This window comes from Alexandromys fortis, unplaced genomic scaffold (assembly GCF_014885135.2).
Source record: "Alexandromys fortis isolate MF-2015 unplaced genomic scaffold, M_Fortis_MF-2015_v1.1 scaffold_212, whole genome shotgun sequence".
NCBI lineage: Eukaryota > Metazoa > Chordata > Mammalia > Rodentia > Cricetidae > Alexandromys > Alexandromys fortis.
In genome coordinates, this window is record NW_026068091.1 from 1,715,170 (window position 1) to 1,742,871 (window position 27,702).

Below are 27,702 nucleotides of genomic sequence, written 5' to 3' on the forward strand. Positions count from 1 at the left end.
GCCTGAAGGTTTCCCAGGAAACAAATAACCAAACCCAACTAGTCATGGCTGAGTCACTGGGCCTGATCGGAACTGTAGGCATGCTAAAAGCAAACATCAGAAACCCCAGCCTGTCCGGCACTGCACCCATCCCCGTGGAGCCGGGTGTGGCCCCCCGTCTATAGAATCTTCAGAAGCACCCAAGGGTAGCCAGTGCCCGTCCTCTTCTGCAGATACCAGAATCGAGAACAATTGCTCTCGCAGGTTAGAGGTCTCAACACCCACCTGGTGGCTCACCACCACCTGAAACTCTAGTTCCTCTTCTGGCCCCCAAAGGCTTCAGACAGGGTGTGGTACAAACAAACACGCATGAGCATAAAATAAAAAGAATTAATTTTTAAGGAGAAAAAGGAAGTCAAAACTGAGGTTCCGAAGCTCAGGAGTGGCTCAGTCTTTGTCTTGCAAGTGTGAAGACCTGAGTTCAATACCCAGGCATGGTGACTTATGTCCCAATACTGGTGAAACAGAGCCAGGAGCTCTGATATCCTAGCCAAATCAGTGAGCGTGAGCCCCCAAATCAAAGTGGGCTAGGAGGAACATCCGGTGCTGACCACTAGCCTACCCCCACACACGAGAGCAAAAAACCTGGAGCAAACAGTGTGGACCTGTGGAGGATTTGAACCTTGACCTTCTGACCCCAGATGCTGACTTCGTGAAGAAAGCATTTTGTCTTCCTCTAGTGAGATGTTTGAGATGAAGGGCGCTTAGCCCTTAAGTGACATTCATTCATTCACTTTGATGTAAAGTATATCATGTCCCTTCTTTTATACTTTATTTATGTGCATACAGTGTCTGCGGTGGCCAGAAGAGGGTGTCAGATCCCCTGGAGTTCCAGGCAGTGGTGAGATCTAGTCGCTCAGAATCAAAGCCCTTTCCTTTACTAGCTCAGGAAGCCAAAATTACACCACATTCTTTCTCCCAGTTGCAAATTTACACCCCCGTGCTGGAGAGCTGGCTGGATCCTGAAATGCTTCTGTACTTCCGTGTCAACTGATGACATTCAGAGGTCAAAGTTGAACTGCAAGGACCCAGCGTGAGGGGAGTAGCCTCGAGCTAGTGGATCTGCAGTACTGAGCAATGCTGTGTGCAGAGTGTTGTGCACCAGAGGACTGGAGGGGGCTGGCCATCATGGTGTGACCTTAACAAGATCCTGACCTGGGTTGTAGCTCGGTTCCTTTCTATGCCCAGGGCTTCACTGCCGTTGCTGCTTAAAGCCAGATGTGGGGGCACACACCTGTAATCCGAGCCCTTGGTAGGGTTGTTAGCCCCACGGAAAGCAGCGTGTCAAGGGAGGCACTTGTCAGAACAGAGGCAGGAGGATCAGGAGTTCAAGGTCATTCTGGGCTAGGCGGTGAGTTGGAGGCCAGCTTGGGTTACAGGAGGCACTGTCTCCAAACAAACAAAAAGAGTAACAAAACTGGAAGACCATCTTTTGTGTGCTAATTCCTCCTCTTTGAAATAGAGAGAGAAAACAGTTCCAACAGTCAGGCTTTTAGTGGTCACAGAGTAATGTCCATGCTTTGTATAGCACGTTCTAGAATGTTACTGTTGGCCATGAAACCTGCGTGCCTCTCAAATTCCTTGCTGCCCTTGTTAGAGACTCAGGCTGGGGAACTGTGACCCAGGAAGACTGTCTTCTCTGAGTTACACTGGCATCAGGTAAACCTGTGGCCACTGCTTCAGCCCACTCTGGGTGATCCCACAGGTCCTCTGCTTTGAATTCTGGCCCCTGGGCCACAGAAGGAACAGCCATGAGCTTTTTATTCTTCCATTCAAAATATTTTAATGGGAAAAAAGGGTGGAGAAGGAAAATTAAATTAACTTTGTTTAAACGCTAGCTTTCTTCCCCCTTCCTCTTCCCACTTTAGAAAAAAAAAGGGTTTTTTTTTTTTTGTATTATTAAGTACATATGTGATTATCTTGAGTGTGGGTGTGTGTGACTGCAGTGCCCAAAGAGGCCAGAAGAGGGCGTATTAGATTCCCCTGCAGTTGGAGTAGAAGTTGTGAATGTGGCTGCTGGGAACAGAATTTAAGTCTTCTGGGGACTGGAGAGATGGCTCCATGGTTAAGAGCACTGGCTGCTCCTCCAGAGGACCTGGGTTCAATTCCCAGCACCCACATGGCAGCTCACAACTGGCTGTAACTCCAGTGCCAGGGTATCTGACAGCCTCACACCAATGTGCATAGAATAAAATTAAATAAATTATTAAAAAGGAAGAAAAAGAGTTTAGGTCCAAGGAACAGCATCCTGTGCTCTAAGCTGCTGAGCCATCTCTCCAGCCCCATATTGTGCTGTTTTAACTTTTTTGAGTGATGTTCTGGGTAACAGAACATAATATTTAGACGTGCCGAGCTGGCAGCTGGCAGGTATGTTGTCAGTGCACACAAATCATCTCCCAGGGTGGGTTGGGAGACAGCGTGTACACAGCCATGCACACTTGGAAGATTTACAGAGACTGGGGAAGAAGCTAGTGGGTCTCTTCGGAAGCGTGTCTTGTGGAAGACAAGCCATGGGTGTGGGTGGCCCTTCAGAGCAGGCGCAGAAGTCCCCTCCATTGTGCGCACAGGAGATCCCATCTCCCAGCGATAGAAGCAAGCTCCTCCTTCCGATATATATACATGCTGTCAGCCCTTCAGCACAGAGTGAAGGAAGCGCTCCTTAGGAAAACAGTTTATACCGTGTGTGTGCCGAGGGCTATAGGAAGATGTATTGGGTCCAACCTTGCTCTGTGGGCATTCTTTTTAATTAATTAGTTAATTAATCAATTAATGTGTTGTGGAGGATGGAGGTCAGAGGACAGTTCTCAGGAGCTGATTGAGCTCAATCCGAGGCAGCAGGCATCGCTCACCAAGCCCTCTCGAGCGTCCTTCTCGCGGCCTGCCTTCACTTGCCACGCTGTCAAGGGCCTCACACGTTCTCTTGGCCTCAGGATCCCTGTCCAGCTGCTGGGCAGGGGTGGTGCACATGCTTAACCCCAGCACTCGGAAGGCAGAGAGAGAGAGATGGATCTCTGTGAGTGTGAGGCCAGCCTGGTCTACAGAATGAATTCAATGAATTCCACAACAGCAGGACTACACAGAGAAACCTGTCTCGAAAAAAAAAAAAATCCCTGTCCAGGGACAGAGGCCATCATAGGTGTCAAAATGAAACTGAGATTTCCCAGGCCTCATTTGTGAACCCAACATCTGGATGTCGCTGTCACCCATCCTGACAGCCACTGTAAATGCTATCTTTTCCCTGAGCTCTGGCATTCTCGGGGAGCAGGGTCATGTGACACTGTTCACAGACAGCCTTTTCATAGCACATGAGAGCTGGCGTGTACCATGGCCCACGGTCGATAATGTCTTTACCAGCCTTCACATACCTGAGGGACAACCAGCTTTCTCCATAGCTTGCTGGTACCTCACAAAGGCTAGCCTGCGCTACACAGCTCAACCCCGTGCTAAAATCAGATAGCATTCAGGTGTAGTGCTTCGTGTCTCTAATCCCAGCTGTCAGAAAGTAGAGACAGGGCTAGCCTGGGCTACACAGTGCAGCCCTGTGCCAAAATCAGATAGCATTCAGGTGTGGTGCTTCCTGCCTGTAATCCCAGCAGTCAGAAAGTAGAGACAGGAGGATTGGGAATTATAGCCAGCTTCGTCCATAACTGAGTTTAAGGCCGGCAAGTACCACAGGAGATTCTACTGCAAGCAAACAAAAACTATTTTTAAAAAATGAGCAAGCTGGCTGGGTGGTGGTAGTGCACACCTTTAATCCCAACACTTGGGAGGCAGAGCCTGGTCTACAGCGCGAGTTCCAGGACAGGCTCCAAAGCCACAGAGAAAGAAGAAACAGAAGAAGCCGTCATACACACTCTCTTTCTACGCCCACTCCTGGTGCAGGTCCTAGAGAACTCACAGGGGGTCCTAAGGGTTTGCATCTGAGAATGCTGATCTTGGGGTACCGATAGTGAGGGTAGTGAGGTAGTAAGCCTCCTGTGTCACTGGGAGGCGGGGTCTTAGCATGGGGCAGGTTAGATGCCATTTTTGTGGGTACTTCCCAGTGGGTCCTGCTCATGGGCACAGCACTAGTGTCTCTCTTGCTGTTCTGGCCCCCCCCATTCTGACTGCCCCCACCCTTCTGTTCTGGCTGCCCCCTCCACCCCTCTGTTCTGACTGCCCCCCCACCCCTCTGTTTTGGCTGCCATTCCTCCCACCTCTCCTGTTCTGGCTGTCCCCCCTGTTCTGGCCCCCCATTCTGACTGCCCCCCACCCCTCTGTTCTGGCTGTCCCCCCACCCCTCTGTTCTGGCTGTCCCCCATACCCCTCTGTTCTGGCCGCCATCCCCCCATCCCTCTGTTCTAGCTGTCCCCCCACCCCTCTGTTCTGGCCGCCCCCCACACCCAACTGGCTTCCACGAGGTCCTGGTAGGCCTGAGGATGCCGAGGGCTCTCCCACAGCCATCCTAAGCTGGATCCTGCTCTTTGACAGTGTCCTTGGCTCCATGACTTCCTCATCTTCAACTGATCTCGCAGGGTTAGGGTTACATTCAACAAACTTGGTCCCTGTGTTCATAAACACTGAGTGAGTCAGCTGTGAGCCAACCCGCCGGTGGCACTGTAGAAGGGGAGGAGACTAAAAACAGAAGCATTAGATACAGCTCCCCTCCTGAGGGATAAAATCTAGTACTGGCTGAACAGTAGAACAGCCATGTTTCCCAGTCTGAGGTTGCCTGCCTGGACCTGCACCACATCCTCGAGGGTCAGGTCTTTCTCTCCTCCCCCACCACGGTTCTCAGTTCATCTCCAGGGGCTCTGGTGGGCCTAACGCTTCAGCCTCTGGTCTCCTAGCATCAGGAGAAAGTTGTTTGGCAAGAGACTTGGGACAGTGAGATAGTGTGGGCCAGTGACCAAAACATATGAACCTGTGGAGGACAGTTCAGACTGTAACTGGTAAATTGCAACAAGCAGTCCTAATCATGATTCACCACCATTTAGAAAACGTTTGGGGTACGTCCTCCTGTGTCCGTCTTTCACTGGGCCCATGACTTGGCCCTGTCCCCACCCAGTTCTTTCCTTCATCTCTTCACACCATGCGATCTCCTGGAGCAGCTTTGTGGGGCTCTGAGAGCCTGCCGGGGTCTGTGGCAGTTGGTGTGGTTCCCCCAGGATCTTCACTGTTTGTGGGGCTGAGTCCGGTCTCGGAGCTTTGTCCTGAACTCTGAGACCTGTCCAGTCCACTGAGGCCGTAACTCAGAATCCCGGGAGCTAGAGGTCTGTGAGACACACAGGCTGACGGCGCCAGCCACACCTTCTCCACTGTCCCCTGCAGGGGAGCTGGTCTGTGGTGCTGGCCTGCAGCTTTCTTGACTTGATCGGGTATGGGACTTAGGTCATAGCAATGGAGTCGTTGTGTCCTTGTGTTTTCTTAGCTAATATTTCACTCTGAGACTCTAGGGTAAGAGATGACCCACTGCATCCTCCCCCCCCCACACACACTCCCTGAGGCCTGACGGAGCGGCTAGGAGACTGTCTCCCCTCTTCTTTCCCCCTGCCCTGCCCATATCAGCTCCTTGGATGGGGATCCTTGCTCTGGCTGCGAGCCCAGGACTGACTCAGAAGGTCCTGTGCCTCCAGGATGATAGTAGATATTTCCTGAGAGCCGGGGCTCCACACCCCTCTCCCCTACGGTGATCCTACCTGGGTCCCAAACAACAAGGACCTACCCACTGCCCCTCCCGAACCCTGACTAGAACAGCTTTACTCTCCCAGGAGGCTGGAGCCTACACTGTGGCCTGTACCCTGGAAAGTCAGGATTGCCTGTGGAGGGGCACCTCCTCCTTGTGAGCTTTCCTGGGGGGCTTGTGTAAGCACCCCCAACCTGCAGGCTGCCAGGTCAGAGGCACCTCTGTCATAGCAGAGGGCCAGGGCAGCAGGTCCCAGGTGTGGGTTTGTCTGAGGGAATATGAAGAGTCCAGACTTCAGCTTCTGAGCTGTCAGTCATGACTATCAGTCTCACAAGGCCAAGGATCCCGACCTCTTCCACCCTCCTGAAACAGAATGGTGTCCGTTGGTTCTGGAATTTTCCTCAAAGCTCAAAGTGCTCTGTGCCCTTACCCGCTAAACAGTTTTCAGGTTGATTCTGTGGACCCCAAACACCAACTGTGTCTCGTTTCCACAAGTCAGTAAAGATGCGCCGAGATTATATGGATTTAGTCAGGCTCTTTCCTAAGAAACTTTTACTTCAATTATTTGCATGTGTAAAACTTCAAAGACGTCCAAAGAGAGCACACGGTTTTGGGGTGTCACAGAGAGTCTCTGGGACAAAACCCAGCGCTCCATGCTCTATCCCGGTGCCCCTCTAGTCACTTCACATCCACTCTATGCCTGTGGCCCCAACCAACCAACCTGGTACTGGCCAACTGCAGAGAAGAGTGACTTGTGAGGGCGTGGAGGCCAGAGGCCAGCCTCGGCTGTCTTCCTCTGTGACTCCATGTGCATTTTTGAAATGGGGTCTTCCCACTGAGCCTGGATCTCACTGTTTCAACTATACCAGCTCCTCAGCAAGTCGCTGTGTGTGCTCCCTCCTCAGCCCTGGGATGCAGTCTCATGCCCCCACGGAGAACTTGACTGTGGATGCTGGGGATCCGAACTCGGGCCCCAGTTCATGCTTGGACACTAAGCACCTTCCCCTCTGGGCATCTCTCTAGCCCTCTGGTTTGAGTTTTTGACAAAAAGAGCTCAGGTCTTCCAGGGTGGCCTTGAACCCATGAACACAGCGTATAGCCAAGGATGGCCTCAAACTCTTGGTCCCCTTGCCTCTGCCGCCCAAGTTCAGTCAGCGTTCCCTAGACTGAGGAAAGATGGCACTGGCAGTGAGGACCAGAGGTCTCCACATAGAGCAGGAGCCGGGAAGCAATGCCCAGCCTGTCTACTTGGCGGTTCCCGAGCTGAGGGTCTGGCTCCCAGCTGATTCCTAGGGATTCAGAGAAGCAATGATGTCAGTGCGCTAGAGGACAGAGAGATCAGTGTCCCTCAGAGAGACCGAAAGCCAGCCTCAAACCCTGGGCGGAGAGGAGCAGGGCCGGGAAGGAAGAGGCTCGCCCCAGATACTCCACCAGGGAAGATTTAGACACTAACCACCAATATTGGCAGACCAGCTCTGTAATCGGGTTACTGGGTTGTAAAATACCCGCTAGCCTTATTTAGGAGACTAATCAGAAAGCATTTAGGACCTCGACATCCTCTGCTCAAAAAAACGACAAGCCCGCGTCCTGGAGAACCCCCTCCTGTAGCGGCTGCCTCCTGGATGGGGGTGGGGTGGAGAGAGAGAATCCCAGAGGGATCTGAGTTAAGCATCCCTAAAAGCCAGCAGGAAGATTTGCCTAAAGCGTAAGCCAAAGCCCTTCGGGGAACTGTGTATACAGTCTATAAATGATGGCCCTGGCCGGAAAAGGAAAGGCTTCTTGGATTTTCTCCCTCAAACAAGCCGTGGTGGTCTGGCAGGGGCAGGGTGTTACCCCTTCTGAATTGTAAGCAAACAAGTCCTACAGAGACTTCAGCCAAAGTCAACTTCCTCCCCTAGTGTGCCTGTCTGTCTCTGGCTCAGAGCCTAGCCCCAAGACACATGTCCTCCTTGCAGACTGTACCCCGATCTCCTGGTGCCCTGAGCTGGGGGTGAGGGAAGACTAACACTGGAGACAAGGGCCAGGCTGTGGCTTGGGTCAGGTCTAGCCATACCTATTCCTGTGCCGTCAGTTAGCTAAAGAGGGGTATGTGGGGTGTGTGTGTGTGTGTGTGTGTGTGTGTGTCAGCCAGAGAACGCTACACATTCTGCTCTCTCAAAACTTTGGATTCCATCGTCTGTACCACATAAATGAGGTAATGGTGCTGTAATCACAGTATTCGGGAAGTGAAGTCAGAGGTCAGCTTGCACTAGAGACCCTGTTTTAAACAAAAGAAGTTGTTAGACACGCCTTTAATCCCAGTACTCGGGAGGCAGAGGCAGGCAGATCTCTGTGAATTCTAGGCCACCCTGAGCTACATAATAAGACCCTCTCTCTGTAAAGTTTTTTTCCTTGCCATAAGAAAATTAGAGGAGCCAGGCGGTGATGGCTCATGCCTTTAATTCCAGCACTCGAGAGGCAGAGGCAGGTGGTGGATCTCTGTGAGTCAAGACCAGCCTGGTCTATAAGAGCTAGTTACAGAACAGGCTCCAAAGCTACAGAGAAACTCTATCTCGAATAAAAAAAAAAAAAAAGGAAAAAGAAAGAAAGAAAATTAGAGAAGATTCCAGTCCAGTTCCAAGATCCATAAGTATAAGTATAACCCTTATGGGGCCAGGTCTTGACTCGGTTGTGCTGGAGCATGCTCACACCCACCCAGTCTGCGACCACTTTCATGATATGTCCACACTGTTCTAACAGGCAGCACAAGTACTTAGCTAATAGTTCTTAGTAGCTGCTCCTCTCTGTGCAAGTGTGCCAGCTCCTACGAGACCTCTGCAGAACCTCGCTATGGTCTTCAGCGCTCCGTGATTCTGGTGTATTGGGGCCCTTGGCCCTCCAGGAAACAGAAGACATTCATTGTTCAGTCCATGTCAAAGGCTAGCCTCTAGGAATGAAGTGACCACAATAGCTACCATTTTGGTTCTGCAAGTGTTCACTGGGTACAGGTGAGGACCCAGTCACAGAGACAAGATGCCTCTGGATGACTGGCAAAGAAACCATGGATTGTCTGTCCGAGTCTGTGTGATAAGATGGAGTGTGGAGGTGGAACTGAGGTCTGAGTGGTCATTTATCTGTCTGGCTCACTCCGGGGCACCTGAGTCTTGTCCATGGCACTGAATTGGCAGAATAAATGTATAAATAGTGGTGTCGCTCATGCGTTAAAATGTGTCTGGTGCCAGTTACTCAGAAGGATAGGGACACCCTGAGCAAAGCTCTTACCTCATTAGAAAAATCATAAGGTTACAAAAGTAACCTTAAAGTAAATAAAAAGGAAAAAGAATCTGGTGACATCCTTGGTGTTCTAGCAGCTTTCCAATTGACAAGCCAGTTGATGAGCAGTGTCCGGGTTTTCAATGATACGCGGAAGATGACAGTTTGCCAGGATGCCGACCTGGGGGTCTAGCACGCCACCATTTGTGTCCGTGGGGCTGTGTACAGCTGGTGCCCAGGATGTGTCGATCCTGAATGTTCCGGGGGGATTCAGGGTAGCCGGAGACTGAAGCAGGAGACTCTTCATAAACTCTTTCTGAGTTTTTGCTATGGGTTTTCACTGCATTTTCCAGCATTGAGTTGGGATCGTCTGTACTCTTCTGTCTGTTGTTTTCAGCCGGTGAATAGACATTCAGATAAATACACACAACACAGGCAAAGTAAGTAGTGTGTGGTGTTGCCGTGGCCTCCCTATGCTGTGTGGGGACGTCACTGTCCTCTTAGTTGAGCAAATATTCATGGTGGCCATGAGCCAGGCACTGTTCCAGTCCCAGAGGGCACATCTCTGGGTCTCAGTTTCTCTATCTGTATTGTGCAGAGACCAGCTGACCCCTGAGACTGTGTGTGACCTTCAACTTGAGCGTACAGGAGAAACACCAGGAAGTCTCATTAGGACACAGATCAACTTGGTGGCTGCCTGTCTCTAACCCCAGCACTTGGAAGGTAGAGGCAGAGGATAAGGAGTTCAAGGTCGTTGGCTGAATAGCAAGTTTGAGACCGGCCTGGACCTGATACTCTTTCTTAGTACAACAGAAAAAGATGCAGACTGCTGGGTCCTGCCCAAAGTTTCTGAGCTTTGGGTCTGTGTGTAGCCAGAGCACAGGTGGTGCTGATGTTGCGGGCATCCCAGGAACTGAGGTCACCAGAGGTCCACCTAGGGCCTGTGCTTATATAAGCCACAGTCCCACTCTGGGTATGCGGAGGAATGGAGAATCTCTTCCTCCAACTGAGAATGCAGAGCTGTTGAAATAATAGGAGCAGCGGGGCTGCGTCCCCAGCACCCCAGCCGCCTGCTAGCTTATGCCCCGAAATAACAACACACAAACTGTATTCATTTAAGCACTGCTTGGCCCATTTCTATCTAGCCTCTTCTAGGCTAATTCTCGCACCTGGACTAGCCCATTTTTAATAATGTGTGTAAGCACCCCAAGGTGTGCTTACCAGGAAGATTCTAGCCTATGTCCATCCTGGGTCGGAGCTGCCTGGGAGAGCGGAGCCTGGCGTCTCTGCTCCAGAGAGCAGAGCTGTCAAGTCTGAGCTCACTTCCTCTTCCTCCCAGCATCCTGTTCTGTTTACTCCTCCCACCTATGTTTTAACCTATCAGGGCCAAGGAGTTTCTTTATTGCTTAACCAACAGATTGATATATGACACTCCCACATCACAGAGCCAGCCCTCTCTCTCCCCAGCACGTCAGGTGAGCTTCACAGCGACAGAAGCAACATGATCCGGCTTCCTTCCATACCGTGTATGCATGTCTGTGGTGAGCGACAGGTGTACAGGTGTCTGCCTGAATGCATGTATGTGCACCGTGTGTGTACCTGGTACCCTGAGAGGCCAGGTGAGAATGTTGAGTCCCCTGGAACTGAAGCTATGAGCAGAACATGGGCGCTGTGAGCAGAACCCAGGTTCTGTGCAAGGACAGCCAGGGCCCCTAACCACTCAGCACTTTCCCCCCTTTTTTTAAATTACATTTTATTTATGTATGTACTTGAGCATGCATGCTCTTGTGGAAGTCAGAACACAACTTGGAGAGCTGGTTCTCATTCAACCTCGTGGGCCCCAGGGACTGAACTCAGGACAACAGGCTTGGCAGCAAGCACCTTTGCCCTCTGAGCCATCTCCCGAGCCCTGTTGGCGAGTCTCTGATGAGGATGTGATGCCCCTGTTGGACACCTGCTTATATGGCTTTATTTGTGCTGTTCCCTTCTCTGGAATGCTCTCCTAGGTCCCCTTCCCCACTTTAAGTCCTGTTTGTCTATGGAGAAATCTGACTTTTCTAGTGTCTGTGCAGCCTGTGTCTTAACTCAGGGAGACTGGGTCATTATTAGGACTTTCTCTTGTTCATTGGCACAGTCTACAGTAGGATGGTTTTCTATGGATAAATAAGAAAGGGGTCTGATTTGGACTCCGGAGGAGGGGCACAGGGAGTGTTCTCAGAAAGGGTTAGGCAGAGCTGAGATTCCAGAGACACCAAAAGAGGTGAGAAAACAGGAGAGGAACGAGTTCTCCAGCTGTGAGGTATAGAGTATGCAAATCGAGTACAGCCAACTCGAACTCCGAACTCCGGGAACTGAGAAACAACCAGAACAGGTGGGGTAGGGAAGAGGGGACAGGAGAAACAAGTAAGGAAGGAAGAGATGAGTGTGGACCTGGGGCGGACTGTGCAGAACCTGGCGACCTTGGTAAGTCTTATTCCTAAAAATATGGCGGGCTCCTCAGTTCAATTCCCAGCAAGCATATGGTGGCTCACAACCATCTATAATGAGATCTGGTGCCCTTTTCTGGCAAGCGAGCATACATGGAAGGAATGTTGTTATACATAATAAATAAATAAATCTTTAAAAAAAAAGAATTATAGTTACAATATTTTTATCTATTTTATCATTTATCATAACTAAGGAAAACTATAATTATAACTATCTATTCTTCAACTCCATCAAAGACTCCAGAAGGATATAATATTACCTAAGTAAATAGGAATTACATTGTTAGTAACTTCCAAAACTCTAGAATTGACAGAGACATTTCACTGCCTGGACACTCACCCAATGTTCTTCTGTATCGTTAGAACATCCATATTTAGACTACAGCCTATAGTATCTGGTAGACTTTCCCATGAAGCAGGAAATTTCAAAGACAGTTCCACCTATATTGGCAGTTTGTCAGTTACTTTCTTCTGTGTCCTGCAGAATGTCTGGCAGTCTCTTTCATGTAGCAGGAACCCTGAAGAACTGTCTCACACCTTTAGGCAAGTTCAGCCGTCATTTTTCTGTGGGTCCTGCATGTCCAGTTCATACAGCATAACATCAAACAGTTCAGACAATAGCGGTTTCTTGCCCAAATAACTAACAAACTCCATGAGGAGCCTCTTCGATGCCCATCTTCCTCTTGAAGTATTGCTGCTGCCAGGAACAGATGTGTCTCATTGTCATGAAAGTCCTAAGTTCTTAAACATTGTAAATGCCATATTTTGTAGTCTTTGAAAGATTTGAAGAATGCCTATCCATCTGAAATAATCTCTGTACATCTAGAAAACTTAACTAACATTACTGCAAGCTTGGCTGTTATAGATAACTATCTATTAACCTGTCTTTTAAATTATACATTATGTTTTTAAATGAGTTGCACAAACACAGTACCTTAATCAGGACCAAAAATATACATATAACAAAATTGACCTAAAATTTGTATCAATAGACCAAGATTCAAACCAGTGCAAAGTATTCATATCTATAGCATGTCCCCTTTAAATGTAAACAAACATTTATAAACAATATTTGGGAATTTGGGCATATTTCTCTCTAAACGGCTTCCTGCTTTTTGTTGGGTAAAGTAATTTTTGGGAGTGTTCAGAGCAACCTTTCAGGGGTTCTGGCTTCATCAAACCACATTATTCAGAAGAAATCCATAGGTTCTTATCTTCTGTGGAAATAAAAGAACCTCTTTTTTTAAGAAAAATTATTTATTTATTTTATTGTGTATACAATATTCTGTCTGTGCGTATGTCTGCATGCCAGAAGCGGGCACCAGACCTCATTACAGACGGTTGTGAGCCACCATATGGTTGCCAGGAATTGAACTCAGAACCTTTGGAAGAGCAGGCAATGCTCTTAGCCACTGAGCCATCTCTCCAGCCCCAAGAACCTCTTTTTCAAAGCAACAAATCCTTAGACCCAAAATTTGAAGTTAAGATATATATATATATGTTGGTTTAGCTTAGCAGCCCATACAACAAAGTATCTCTCTGTACTTAGCTCCTTTACAGTCAAAAAATTCAAAGAAAACACAATAATATACATAATCCTGCTAATCCACTGGCTGAAACAGATTTATTCCTTAACCAATAAAAGCAACACAGAAGGACTTCTCACACCGTCTATCGAGGACCCTTCAGTGGCTCCCCTCTCTTTCCGTGCCACCTCAAATTCAGGGTCAATTTCAGGTGTCTCTCCTTAAAAATCCTCCTAACTTAAGTTGGTAAAACTCCTTTTTCTTAGTTTTTTAGGTAGGACCTCATGTAGCCCAGAGTGGCCTTCAACGCCTCCCGATTCCCGTCTCTGAGCACTGAGTGACAGGCATGTGTCACCACAAACAGCTCAGTGTTTTGTAGAGCTCCTCGCCCGCTTGCTCATGCTCAGTGTGTGTCCACAGTTTCGATCATGTTTGCAGATGTGATTTCCAGCGTGGTATAAATATTGATGTTTTCAAGTGCCGCTATGACATCACTTTTAAGTTTATCCCATGGAATCTAAACATCCTAGCGATCCAGTACCCACCCATGACTCATTTAAAAATACACATACACTGTATCCTCTGCTTTTCCTTGAAATTTTATTTGTCTTTCACTTCCTCAGGAATTGATATGTGATGTATCTTTAGGTTTACATCTCTCTCACTTGTGCCCTCATCCTATTTGTCTGAAACAACTTAGCTGACATTTTTCATTTCCTGAATCATGAAGTTACAAGTTTCTTCTGGTTTGAGTTATAATTATAAAATTTTAATAGTGCACAATTGATCAAACCACACAAATGTATAACGGATGAATAAATGATAAACAGTAAAAGTAAAATCATGTTGAAAATGTACCTCAGGACAGTGGTACTGAATGCCTTCTCAGATAATCTCTTCACTACGCTGGAATGGAGTCAGTTAGTGTTTGCTCCTGTGCATGAGGCCCAAGGTTTGATCCCCACACTGTGTAAGGCAGGGGTCCACACTCCTATAACCCCAGCACTCAGGAGGGAGAGTCAAGAGGATCAGAAACCAAAGGTTATCCTCAGCTACAAGACAAGCTTAAGGCCAGCCTGGGCTACCTAAAACAGTGGAGAGGCAGCTCAGTGGTTAAGAGCACTTCCTGCTCTCCCAGAAAATTAGATCAGTTCCCAGCACCCATGCTGGGGCCTGATACTTGCTCACACCCCCACCCCCTCCTTCAGCTCCAGGGGATCTGATACCTTCTGGCTTACCCACATTTGTGTGTGCATAAACACATGCTTACATAAATAAGAAAGAATTGCTGGGCAGCAGTGGTGCACACCTTTAATCCCAGCACTCAGGAGGCAGAGATGGGAGGATCTCTGGGAGTTCAAGGCCTGCCTGGTTTACAGAGCGAGTTCTAGGACAGGCTCCAAAGCTGCAGAAGAAAAAAAAAAAAAAAAGAAAAAAAAACCTGTCTCGAAAAACCAAAATATAAATAATAATAATAATTTTGAAATCTAAGGAGATTATTGCTAGTGTGAGACCAGGACCAGCATTTTCCATCTATCCAGTCATAAGCACAGAAAGCCATTGTTCATACTTGATAGGAGGAACATGGGGTTTTATCTTAAAAACAAAACAATGAAGGAAAACCTCAGTACTGGAGAGATGGCTCAGTGGTTAAAAGCACTTGCTGCTCTTCCATGGGACTCAGGTGTAGTTCCTGGCACCCACATCAGGTGACTCACTCTCTGTTTCTATGCCCCTCTCTCTTCTCTCCTCTCCCCTCCCCTCCCCTCATTTGTCCCTCCCTCCCTCTCTCTCCTCTCTGCTTCCCTCCCCTCCCCTCCCCTCCCTCCCTCCCTCTCATCTCCAGGGACCCAGTGCTCTCTGGCCTCAGCAAGCACTATACACATATGATACACATAAATGCACGCAACCACACACACATGTATAAATTTAAGAATGAGAGAATAAGTCTAAAAAACCAAACAACTCATTGCCGTTCAGTGTGGTGCCAGAAACCCAGCCCCCCTCCCCCATCCTGTTCCATCCCTCCCTGCATGTGGCCCACTGAGCTGTAGCACCAGGCCATTCTGTTAAGGACCTGTGTTGTTAAGTCACCGGGTTGCTCAGTTCTTTGGTCTGCTTCTGAATTCTATACCAAAAATCACACTGTGACCTATTACCCAAAATATCTATTTAATTATTTATCCTATAACTTCCTTTTAAATCTTATTATTGTGTGGATGCTTTTGGGAATGGGTGTGCATGCCGTGGTAGGGGTGTTGGAGTCAGAAGAGTCATAGAACTTCCTTTGGGATTTTTTTTTTTTAAGATTTTATGTGTGTGTGTGTGTAATGTGTGCAAGTGCCCTAGGAGGCCAGAAAAGGGCATCAGATTCCCCTGGAGGTGGAGTCACAGGAGGCTCTAAACTCCTGCCTTGGATGCTGGCAACTGAACTCAGGTTCTTTTGCAAGAACGGGGATGCTCTTTACCCACTGAGCCATCTCTCCAGCCTCACGGAACTTAATATGAAAAGAATTAGAAACGAAAAAGAGGGCCTGTGAGGTGCCTCAGCAGGTACAGGAGCTTGCAGCCAAAGCCTGATGATCCAAGTTCAATCCCCAGAACCCATAAGGTGGGAGGAGAGAGCTGACTTCCATACGCGCTGCAGCACAGGAGCGCCTGAATGCTCTCCAGCACCCACAGGAAAGCTAGGTGTGGCTGTCTGACTGTACCTCCGCACTGGGTGTGGCATAGGGAGGGGGATCGCTGGGGCTTCTGCCCACTAGTCTAGCACCAGGTTCATTGAGAGAGCTTGGAATAAATAAGGTGGGAGGTGATGGAGCTGGACATCTGGTATCCTCCTCTGATCCGCACATGGGAGAGTACGCACACCACACACCATGGTTCTCCTGCGGAGATCAGAGTACAGGTGGCAGGAGTCGGTTCTCTCCTTCCTAGGTCATCGGGCTTAGCAGCAGGTGCCTTGACATGCTGACCCAATGCACCAGTCCTCCCTGCACTTACCTTTGTAAGTAATCACAATATATATAGTGGCTTGTCAAGAAACATCCACAGAAGCCGGGCGATGGTGGCGCACGCCTTTAATCCCAGCACTCGGGAGGCTGAGGCAGGCGGATCTCTGTGAGTTCGAGACCAGCCTGGTCTACAGAGCTAGTTCCAGGACAGGCTCCAAAGCCACAGAGAAACCCTGTCTCGAAAAACCAAAAAAAAAAAAAAAAAGAAAAGAAAAAGAAACATCCACAGATAATTCTGACCTTTGCATCCTGTCTTCCAGGTGTGAACGGCATTTCCCCACCACGGTGGTGTCTGGTCCATACCTCAGCCCGAGGGAGGATGTAGACACCTCGGCTCTGCAGATGAGTGGTTCAAACCGGCACGAACCCCTGCCTCCAGCCCCCCTCACAGACATGTCGGCCGTGGAGTAGGCTGGACACTTTCTCTCATCTTCTCAGGGTTTCAGGATTTTTTTTATTTTCTTCATTTCCTTTTTTTTTTCCTGTGGCTGAACATTCATAATCATGGGGGACCAGCAGTTGTACAAGACCAACCATGTGGCCCACAGTGGTGAGAACCTCTTCTACCAACAGCCACCTCTTGGTGTCCACAGCGGGCTGAACCATAGCTATGGGAGTACAATCTCGGGGGCCGGAATGGAGGCCCCGCAGGCCTCGCCCATCTCGCCTCACTTCCCTCAAGATACTCGGGATAGTTTGGGCTTGCCGATTGGCTCCAAAAACCTTGGCCAAATGGATACCTCCAGGCAGGGAGGATGGGGAAGCCATGTGGGTCCTGGGAACCACGTCCAGCTTCGTAGCAACTTGGCCAACTCAAACATGATGTGGGGGTCGCCGGCCCAGGTAGAGCCCACTGATGGCTACCAGTACACTTATTCCCAGGCCAGCGAGATCCGGACCCAGAAACTCACCAGTGGTGTTTTACACAAGCTGGACTCTTTCACCCAGGTGTTTGCCAACCAAAACCTGCGAATTCAGGTCAACAATATGGCCCAGGTGCTGCATACTCAGTCAGCAGTGATGGATGGAGCCTCGGACAGCGCTCTTCGCCAGCTGCTCTCGCAGAAGCCCGTGGAGCCCTCAGCATCAGCTATAGCGTCTCGCTACCAGCAGGTGCCCCAGCAGCCTCACCCTGGTTTCACAGGTGGACTGCCCAAACCAGCCCTTCCGGTCGGGCAGCATGCTCCCCAAGGGCACCTGTATTATGACTACCAGCAGCCCCTGGCCCAGATGTCAATGCAAGGAGGACAGCCACTGCAAGCCCCTCAGGTGCTGTCCAGCCATATGCAACCAATGCAGCAGCACCAGTATTACCCACAGCCGCCGTCTCAGCAGCAGCAAGCCGGACTGCAGCGGATCTCGATGCAGGAAATGCAGCAGCAACCGCAGCAACAGATTCGCCCCTCACAGCCTCAGCAGCAGCAGCAGCAGCTCCAGCTGCAGCAGCGGCAGGGTTCACTGCAGATACCTCAGTATTATCAGCCCCAACCCATGATGCAACACTTGCAAGAGCAGCAGCAGCCCCCGATGCCCCTGCAGCCCCCTTCCTATCACAGGGACCCTCATCAGTATACCCCGGAGCAGGCACACGCTGTCCAGCTGATCCAGCTGGGCTCCATGCCGCAGTATTACTATCAGGAGCCTCAACAGCCCTATAGCCACCCCCTTTATCAGCAGAGCCACCTGTCCCAGCACCAGCAGCGTGAAGACAGTCAGTTGAAGACCTACTCTAGCGACAGGCAGACTCCGGCTATGCTGAGCTCCCACGGGGACATGGGACCCCCAGATACAGGGGTGGTAGACCCAGCAAGCTCAGAAATGACCCGAGTCAGCAGTACCCTTCCTCACCAACCGCTCCTGTCCCCCAGTGGAATCCACCTCAACAACGTGGGGCCCCAGCATCAGCAGCCGTCTCCCAGTGCGATGTGGCCCCAGGTACCTCAGAGTCAAGCTCTCTCCCCTTATCTGCGTGTGCAACAGGCTCTGCCAGGCATGAGTCTCAGCAGTGCCCAGTTCTCTCTCCAGCCTTCATCCTTTCTGCTCTTCATGTGTTTCACAAATGTTAACCGACTTATGCCAGGCACTATCTGTGCCAGGTATTGGGATGCAGAATCAGTATGGATCCAGCCTGTGGCCCTGGGGATTTGTCATCTCATTAAGGAGATGACAGAACACTGTAGTTCATCCTAAATGGTTGATGTGATGATCCAGCCTAGAGTCAGTTCAGTCACAGGCTGCAGGGCAGAACTTGGCTTCTGTGCTTACAATCCCGGCCCCTGGGAGGCAGAGACCAGGGGGATCCCTGGGGCTCACTGACCAGCTTGCCTAGCTGACATACAGAGTCCAAGCCAGTAAGAAACCCTGTCTCAGAAATAACAAGCTGGGCTGTCATGATGGCTCAGTGGGTCAAGGTCTTGCTGCCATGCCTAAGGACCTGAGCTCCACCCCCCAAGATCCACATGGAGGAAGGAGAGTACTGACCCCCACAGTTGTGTTTTGACCTCCACACGCATGCTGTGGCACACACAGTCACACATGGTACATAAAATTAGCCGTGTGGACAGAACAACAGCCAAAGCTGACCTCTGGCCTCCGCTCATATGCCCACATGTGTGTACATAATCATACATAACCACATGCACCTGAACACATACAAACACGTGCACAGTGTCTAGATCAGAGACAAGGGGATCACATAGTGGGGATTTCTCACCCCTGTTGGATCCCTATCCTTAGGTTATTCCCCAAGACACAGATCATCCTCTGATCCCTGCAGAAACACTGCGCACACGTGTGCTTCCCCATCTCACACACAGACACACACACGTACGCACACTGTACATGCACTCGTAGACACGAAGATGTCCGGTCTCCTGGGCGGATGTCCCCGTTAGTGCAGTGCAGAGTGGCTGCAGACAGAACAAGGAGGGCAGAGGGGGTTGTGTCCCAGCAGGCTTGGGGCTGGCTTCAGCACCGAGTGTGGAGCAGTGTCATTATTTAGGGAGTAGGGGAAAGAAATCAAATGCAGAACAAAAGCAGGGTCATTGTGAGCAGAGAAAGTTCTAGAAGGGTAGATTCTGGTGTTCAGACCTCTTGAGATTCCTCCCTTTAGAAATAACGTTTGTGTTTTCTCTTTTCTCGTTTTCTTCTGGTGTCCTGTTCGTCTCAAAATTAGATGCACCTACCTGATGGGAGAACGCAGCCGGGGTCCCCGGAATCAAGGTATGCTCAGAGCTGCGGGATATTTGGAAGGCTGTAGGTTTTCTGGGTTGTTTAAATGACTCATTTCTAAATTCAAGGCCAGTGTTTCTAAGAAAGTGTAGGAACAGCAGCAGCAGCTGTGTATGAGCAATTAGCTGTGTGCTTAACCCTGTGTTATGTAAAGTAAAATACCAGTAAGGCAGACTCGCTGTCGGGCGCCTGTCAACTGTGAGTCCTCAATTACCATCAGCTACTGCTGCTCTCCTTTTAGAAAGCTGGGCTCAGAGCTGAAGGCACACCTGAGCAGGGAGCAGCGATGGTTAGGCTCCCAAGCCTGCGCTTCCTTCTTTATCCACTCAGCCACTGAGGACTTAGTGAGCCCCTCCTGTGTACCAGGGTTAACCCTGGGCTTTGGGCCTGTGGCAGCGAATAGTACAGACTCAGAAGGCCTGGAGACATGGAGGGCTGTGTCCTGTGTGGCATGATTTTAAGAAGATTCTTTCTGCTGGGGAGACGGATTAGCAATAAAGAGCACTTGCTGGTCTTGCAGCAGACTGGAGTTAGGGTCCCGGCACCCACACAAGGTGGCTCACAGCTGCCTGTAACTTCAGTTCCAGGGAATCTGGTGCCCTCTTCTGGTCTCCCCAGGTACCGGGCACACATAAACAATGCACAAACATACAAGCCATTGAAACACTCCCAGGCCAGTGAGATGGCTCTTCAGGTAGAGGTGTTTACTGCTAAGCCTGATGTCCTGAAATTGAATTTGAACCTTGGGACCTATATAATAAAAGGAAAGAACTGGCTCCAAGTTGTCCTCTGACCTTCACACACTCACTATGACATACATACACATGTGTGCACATGCACGCACACACAATAAATAAGTCTAATTTTTTTTTTAAGCTTTTAGTTTATTTGTCCTCTGGGAAATTGTCTGCAAACCACAGCAGACCGAGTCACCACGGATCTACTCCTTTGGCTTTTTGCCAGCACCAACATTGGCCTTCGCAGTCCCCCTAACCTTCTTCATTCTATTCTTGTTGTGAGCCACCATGTGGTTGGCAGGAATTGAACTCAGGACCTTTGGAAGAGCAGGCAGTGCTCTTAACCGCTGAGCCATCTCTCCAGCCCCTAAATAAGTCTAATTTAAAGTTTTACTTTAAGAAAGAACACTCTTGCTTCCCCTGAGCCTCAGTTTTTCCATCTGTACATTCAACTTGGTTCTCTAGAGGATATTAAGGCCGTGGACAGAGGAAGATTAGATAAATAAAATGGGTGCATTGTAGGTGTGAGGCCTTGTGGTAAATTCCTGTTTCCCCTCCTCAATGTGTGTGTCCTTTCCATGTGGCTCTACCCTTCAGCAGTGGCCAAACCAAAGGAGCGTTCGGGGAACAATTTGATGCCAAGAACAAGCTGACTTGCTCCATCTGCCTGAAGGAGTTCAAAAGCCTGCCTGCCCTGAATGGCCACATGCGGTCCCACGGGGGAATGAGGGCCTCCCCCAGCCTCAAACAGGTCAGCAAGAGCCTGCCCCGTCCTTTGCAGGTCATATGCTGCTTGCTTTGCTTTGCTGCTGTCAGCGTGAGATGGGGGATGTGTGACTTTTGTGGGCGCCAGGGGAGGTGTGGTCCTCCCTGAGAGTCAGCCAGATGACACAGCCCCCACTTCCCTGGCTTTATAGACAAGTGTCAAAAGAAAGGTTCCTGAAGAGAATGCCACCTCTTTCCCTAGAGAAGGGCGCAGAAGGAATATGTAAATGAAAACTCCATAAGTATGCAAATGCAGTGTATGTAAGTATGCGACTGTAAAGAATACCACTTGCAGTGCTCGAGACCATGACCCGGTGGCCTTTGAGATCAGTGGTCAGTGGCTAAGAAAAAGCGTGTAACTCTCGCGCTCTTGGCCAGAAGTTTCCGTTCATCCATGCAGTGATTGGCTGTAGGTAGGGTCCAGTGACCCTGTGATGTCCTCAGTATAGGAAATCATCTCTGGGTTAGGTCAGAAGGCATAGGATTTTCTGAAAAGTCTTTGAATGTTGATTCTGAGATTCACTCTCCCATCCCTATAGATAAGAGAGTTTGTCTTCACCTTTTAAAGTACGTTGCCAGCAATAGCCAGGCAGGAAGTATAGGCAGGGCAACCAGATGAAGAGGATTCTGGGAAGAGGAAAGATGCAGAGTCAATTCCAGTCAGATGCAGAGAAAGCAAGATGAGAATGACTCACTGAGAAAAGGTACCAAGCCATGTGCCTAAACATAGACAAGAATTATGGGTTAATATAAGTTGTAAGATCTAGCGAATAATGAGCCTGAGCAAATAAGCCAAATAGTTTAAAATTTAAAAAATAAAATTAAAAAAAAAAAAGAAGTATGTTGCCAGGCGGGTCATGGCACACGCCTGTAGAATCCCAGTGCTCAGGAGGATTTGCTGCAGATTGGAGGCCAGCCTGGTTTCTATAGCAATTCTGGGCTAGCCTAGACAACATAGCAAGACCCTGTCTCAAAAACAGAAAAGAAAGATGGTTTTAAGCCTGGTGTGGCATTACAAACCTATAATCCCAACACTCAGGAGGCTGAGGCAGGAGGATTCTGAGTTTGAGGCCAGCTTGTGCTACCTATAGAGACCCTGTCTTCAAGAAACAAATAAAACCACAGCATGTATTGTATTTTTCATGTGATTTCCTAACAATACAATTCAGGCTGCAATGCCTGTTTCCATTAGAGACGTGAATGACCTCTGCCCAAGGAAGGAACGCTCCTACATAAGATCACATGTTCAGTTTTGACGGAATAGTAGTCCCTGTTCTTTACTTCAGAAAGCCATGAAAACCGCCAACTTTAAAATATATATATATATATATTTTTTCATATAGAAATGTAGCTCAGGGACCCAGAGTTACAGGAAGGAAACCCCCAGCTATATGGTACTCTCTTCCCCACCACCGATGTCCTAGAAACTCTAAGGAAAAGCAAGTCTGTCCCCCTGGGAGAGCTGCTTTCAGCTCAGGATCAAAGCCTTTATTGTCTATGTAGGAGGAAGGAGAGAAGGCCCCACCGCCACCGCCTCAGCCTCAGCCCCAGCCGCCACTGCCACCTCCACCTCCGCCGCCACCGCTCCCTGCTGAGGCAGAACGCCTCACGCCTATGGTCATGCCCGTGTCTGTCCCTGTCAAGCTTCTCCCACCCAAGCCCAGCTCTCAGGGGTTCACCAACAGCGTCGCTGCCACCCCCTCGGCCAGAGACAAGCCAGCGAGCTCGATGTCGGACGACGAGATGCCTGTGCTCGTGAGGATGACCCTGTCCCCCCCTCACTCTCCCCAAGGGGCTGCCCCCTGTGCGCCTGCTGTGAGTCGCTGCGCTGCCACACCTGCCTGGGGTGGGGACATCGCTTTGCTTTCCTGAAGATGAGGACAGCTTTTCCAGTCACTGGCCTGAGCTCAGACCTCATGCAGGCTCCCTCTGAGGGGGAGGCCACCTGCAGTGGACAGCCATTCCTTACTAAGCCTGGGTCTGATTCTGAGAGCTGAGCCTTTACATGTTCAAACATCGATAGTACTCCAATTGGCAGAAACCAATATAACCTTACCAGTTACTAAGAAACGAAAAGTATATCTGCCCCGGATAGTGAACAGCTGTTGCCCTGCCCTGGCCCTTTCCCTAGACCGCCAGGTCTCCCTGGATCCAGCTGCCACTCTTGGAATGGCAAGTCCTCTGAGAAATCGCTGCACCATCTGCTCAGATATTCTGCCTTGTCAATACCTTTACTGTCACACCTGCTTAAATACCCTGGGGCCTCAGAGCCATTCCAGTCCCCGTAATAAGCCCATGAGAGCCAGGCACCGTAGATCTCAGGAAAGCAAAGCGATTTGTGTTTCTCACTCACTATTAAGTTCTCTTTGCCTTCCTCATCCCCTTCTCTTCTCTCTGCCCTGGGGAATCTGTGACCTCCGTGGTTGGCCCTATCAGACTGCCCCTTCCCACAGTATAGTGTGCTGGGTCTTATATGTCCTCAGAGAAAGAGTGGCTCCTGGGAGTCTAGAAGACGTAAGGGTAGGGTATAACATCCAGAAAGAACTGGTTTGGGTTCTTGTGTGACTCTGAGTTAGAAGAAGAGAGACTGAGGGGCAGCCTCCATATTCTGGCCAGAGGGGGCTAGCACCCAGCAAAGACGAAATGGCACGCCTACACACATACCCCTTGCCTGGGGAAGTCAGGAGATTTGGTGTGAAAGGCACTGTGTCGTCCTGTCCTGGAAGTCCTCTTCACACAGGGACTACAGCCACCCTTGTCATTCAAGGCAGTGCGAAGGTGAAGGCTAAGGAGAAGCCTATGCCCTGGAGGAGGCAAGATGGAAATAGAGATGTCTCCCGCTGAAACATTCCTGTTACATGTCTTCAGCTTTACATATGATTAAAAGTTCTACTCACTGTCCTTTGAAGTTGTGGGTCTTGGTCTTCTCCCAGGCTAGTGACGGACAGCTATACCATAGAATCCTCTCTCCTGATGCTGAGCAGGGCGCTAAGCCACAACGCCCAGTTAGTTGAGTGATTGTGAGGGAAAGAATAGAGACTGTTATGCACTGGGCTATGCAGCTGGGATGGCCTGTGGGTGAGGGGCATTAAAGTCAGTTCTGACTTAACAATATTTTTGTTTTACTGTGGATTATCTGGATTGTAGCATAAACCAAGGTGCACCCAGGTGGGTGAGTCCAACAGGAAGACAGTGGTTTTGCTGTATGGGTTCTGAGTAGGCTCAGTCGGAAGGGGTGAACTTGGTTTAATGCAAGGGTGAGAGAGACCCCGTCAGCTGACAGGCAGGCTGACGTAGAACCAGGCAGGTGAAATGGATAAAGAATGGAAGCCAAGTGCTTGATGTAAAAACCGTTTTAAAATCCAGAAAGGCGCTCTGGATTCTGATGTCAGCTCTGAGGTAGAAACAGCTTAAGAATGGCCCCTCTCGGGGCTGGAGAGATGGCTCAGAGGTTAAGAGCATTGCCTGCTCTTCCAAAGGTCCTGAATTCAATTCCCAGCAATCACATGGTAGCTCACAACCATCTCTAATGAGGTCTAGTGCCCTCTTATGGCCTTCAGGCATAACGCAGAAAGAATATTGTATACATAATAAATAAATAAATAAATAAATAAATATTTAAAAAAAAAAAAAAGAATGGCCCTCTCAGAGTCCCGATTTCCCCCAGAGTGTTGGACTTACCAGTGGCCGTCTCCCTCCTCCCGGGGCAGGAGCTCTATAAAATACTGTGCTTGACTCTGCCCCCCAGAGTCCATAGTTAAAATACTTCAGATGTGAGCCTAGTGGGGCATTCTGTGTGATGTACATTCTGAGAGGCGCCTCTGGTCCGGGTGGCTCAGAGAGGCTTGCCTGGGAGATAATAAATCGTTATTTTGAGGTGGAAGAACCAGAAAGCGCCTAAAAAGAACTTTTTGACCCTGTGATCTTAAGTTTGGGCTCCAGGGCAGAGTTGAGACCACCCAGAGCCCCATGTTACTTAGATGACCTCCTCAGTGACCGGGACAGAGCTTAAAAGTTTCCAAATTTGCCCCTCAGTTAGAGGTGGGGATGGCAAAGCCCGGTTTTCCAAGCATTCTCCTCAGCAGCCTCTCTCCTCCTCAGCCTCTCGGTCCCTCGGGGTCCCTTCCGGGCCTCAGGCTGTGAAGCGCCCTACTTGAGGAGGGAGACTGGAGGTCGAAGGAGACCCGGGCTAGCATTCAGGAACCTGGACGCTGAAGCCCCGAGCCCCTCCTTTCCCTCTTCTCCCCGTCCCCACCCAAGAGTCCCCGTCCTAGAGGCTGAGAAAGCACCTTGGAAGACAAGGGAGCTGAGGGAGAAGTGGGGACGGGAGCGGGGGCAGAGCCCACACTACTGAAGGCAGGCGGTGAGAGGGGCCCAAAGCTGAGGGGCACGGGGGCACAGGCCTAGAGGCAGCTGGTCATGTGACCATGTAACCCTTTCCCGTCACCCCTTGCTGCTGTCTTCACTCGCCACTCTGGCACTAGAGCTGCTGGTCACTGCAGCTGCCTGGGCACCTCAGCCGCCCAGAGCTTCTCCACAGGTATCCCCGGCTGGCTGTCACACGCAGCTCTCGGCTTTTGGGGGTCGATGCTGGCCTCGCACCCTAGTCTGTTTCCGTCCGGCTTTGGCATACCCTGCTTCTCTCCTTGACGTGCATGTGTGGACTGGCTAGTGTATATGTATCCGTGTGGCAGGTTCCCCGGACTAGGCTCAGTTCTCCCGCCATAACCTAAACTCGCTCTGCTGACAGGAAGCAGGAGCTGAGGGTGCCTCAGAGGGGCGTGACAGGGAGCGTCTCCAGGAGAGCCCGTTACAACGGCCTGGAGAACTGCGGGCCATTGTGCCCGGCTGTGGGGATGGCTGAAGAGCCTGTGCTGGGCGCTAACGCCCTCCTGCCCCTCAGCCTTGGGCTTTGCATCTCTGAGGAGAGGATTCCGCCTCCTGCTCGGAGCATGTGTGAGCTGCCCCTGCAGGAGCAGTGGGGGCACCAAAGAGCCACTCTGCTGGCTGTTCTGCACTCGGAACAGATGGACATGTAGTGATAAGCCAGAGAATCTGAATTTATTACTTCTTGCCGATCCACTCTACCCTTTGCAGACCTTCGGATTTTCTTTCTTAACCAGCCCAAGGCAGGTGGTGGGAGTGAGAGGGAACGGGGAGGGAGGCAGTCTCTCTCCCACCCCCTTAGAACTTTTGAGATCCCTGGCCAAATCTGTGGGAAGGGCAGGGATAGGCAGCCTGTACTCAGAAAGGGGCTAGTGACTGGGATGTCCAGGCTGAATCCCAACTATTCCTCTCACTCTAGGAAATCCCCCGGAAACAGCATCCACCCATCACCGCCAAAGTTGAGGAGCCCCTCAAGACCCTACCAGAGAAGAAGAAGTTCCGGCACCGGCCTGAGCCGCTCTTCATCCCGCCACCGCCTTCTTCCTATACTCCCAACCCCACTTCTTACTCGGGGGCTACCCTATACCAGAGCCAGCTGCGCTCCCCACGCATCCTCGGGGACCACCTACTCCTGGACCCCGCCCACGAGCTGCCCCCCTACACGCCGCCACCCATGCTGAGCCCCGTGCGCCAGGGCTCAGGGCTCTTCAGCAATGTCCTCATCTCGGGCCACGGCCCAGGAGTGCACCCCCAGCTGCCCCTCACTCCCCTCACGCCCACGCCACGCGTGCTGCTGTGCCGCTCCAGTGAGTCATCCCTTAACCCTGGTGTCACCCCTGTCGATTCTGGTTCTACCCTGAGTGGGTGGGGAGTCTCACTTTCTTCAACTGGCTAGTTTATCCCTCGGATTTCCGGGAAGTATCAGTTACGTGTTCCGGTTACTTTGTGAGGTGTTCTTAAATTCTCAGCATCTCGTTTAGCGACTCAAGGGAATCAATCTAAGGAGAAAAGCGAGTAAAAGTGTCTTTGGGATAAAGAAAAGGGAACTGTGCATACTAAGTCTGCCTTGGGTTGTCTACAAGATGCCAGAGCAAAATATGGGCTGGTTGAGAGAAGAGCCTTGTTACTGCTGATTGGCTAATTACTGGCTTGCTTTCATGTCGTAGGAAGTTTTCCTTGTTGGCCAGTAAACTCCAGTTTCTGTTTCAGGCAGCATCGACGGCAGCAATGTGACAGTCACCCCAGGACCTGGAGAGCAGACTGTGGACGTTGAACCGTAAGGAAAAACCAATTATTCTTTAGAGCACAAGCGTCAGATAAGGAAAGGTCTGGAAGCTTCTAGAAGGGCAGTCAGGGCTTCTGTAGTCAGTGGCCACTGAGGGGGAGAGTTGTGGCCATGGCCGGACCGTGGCTTTTCTTGAGTACTACTGTTTCCTTTTGCTGCTAGTGTTTCAGAGTCTTTTCTTAGGACAAAATGTGAAACCCTGGAGTCAAAGTATCTAGCATCCCCACCTCCACAGGCCTGAGTCTAGACTCGGGCACTTTGACATCCCCAGTGCATCCCAACATCCCCCTGTGAGACTCTTGGCCAGTCTTCTGAACGGGTCTGTTGAGCGTTTGAATCATTCATGATCAGTAGGAGGTACAGCACTCACACACACATTAGTGGCTTATACATTCCGAGACTTCCAGCTCTGGGCACCTGAAACCTCTGATAGTACCGTATCCGGTGTATAACCGCTGCGGAGCCTCAGTAGTCTCTCTGATAACAACTGGTTAACAGGCGGATACCTTCTACAGTGCCAATACTGTAGACAAAAGGAGGAGTCACGCCTGAGGCAGATAAACTGGCTGGCTCGAGATTTTAGCACATTTTTTAAAACGGCATGAAAGTAACACATTTCATTTTTGGACTTTTCCATTTAATATTTTCAGACATTAGTTGATCAGGAGTAACTGAAAACCACAGAAAGCTATGGAAAAAGAGGCACTCACTACTTTACTATGGAAGGGGAAAGTGGTTCGTCTCATGAATGAACTTAGAAAAGAGACCATGTGGTACAGAGCTTTCTAGAGTCCAGAATCAGAACGCTCAAACTG

At 50.0% G+C, this 27,702-nt stretch overlaps 1 protein-coding gene across 16 annotated transcripts in view; it reads left to right on the plus strand.

Annotated features, from left to right (window-relative positions):
- The window catches only part of Trerf1 (transcriptional regulating factor 1), a 216,991-nt gene that overhangs the window by 157,041 nt on the left and 32,248 nt on the right, over positions 1-27,702 (plus strand). For 7 of the 16 annotated variants that reach the window (XM_050122801.1, XM_050122802.1, XM_050122803.1 and 4 more), the window contains 6 exons: positions 16,243-17,917; positions 19,158-19,204; positions 20,548-20,701; positions 22,219-22,530; positions 26,021-26,408; positions 26,812-26,878. In XM_050122801.1, the coding sequence (XP_049978758.1) occupies positions 16,487-17,917; positions 19,158-19,204; positions 20,548-20,701; positions 22,219-22,530; positions 26,021-26,408; positions 26,812-26,878 (2,399 nt within the window). In that variant the 5' untranslated portion in view covers positions 16,243-16,486. The remainder of the gene's footprint in view (positions 1-16,242; positions 17,918-19,157; positions 19,205-20,547; positions 20,702-22,218; positions 22,531-26,020; positions 26,409-26,811; positions 26,879-27,702) is intronic. The other 9 variants (XM_050122809.1, XM_050122811.1, XM_050122805.1 and 6 more) reach the window with 5 other exon arrangements.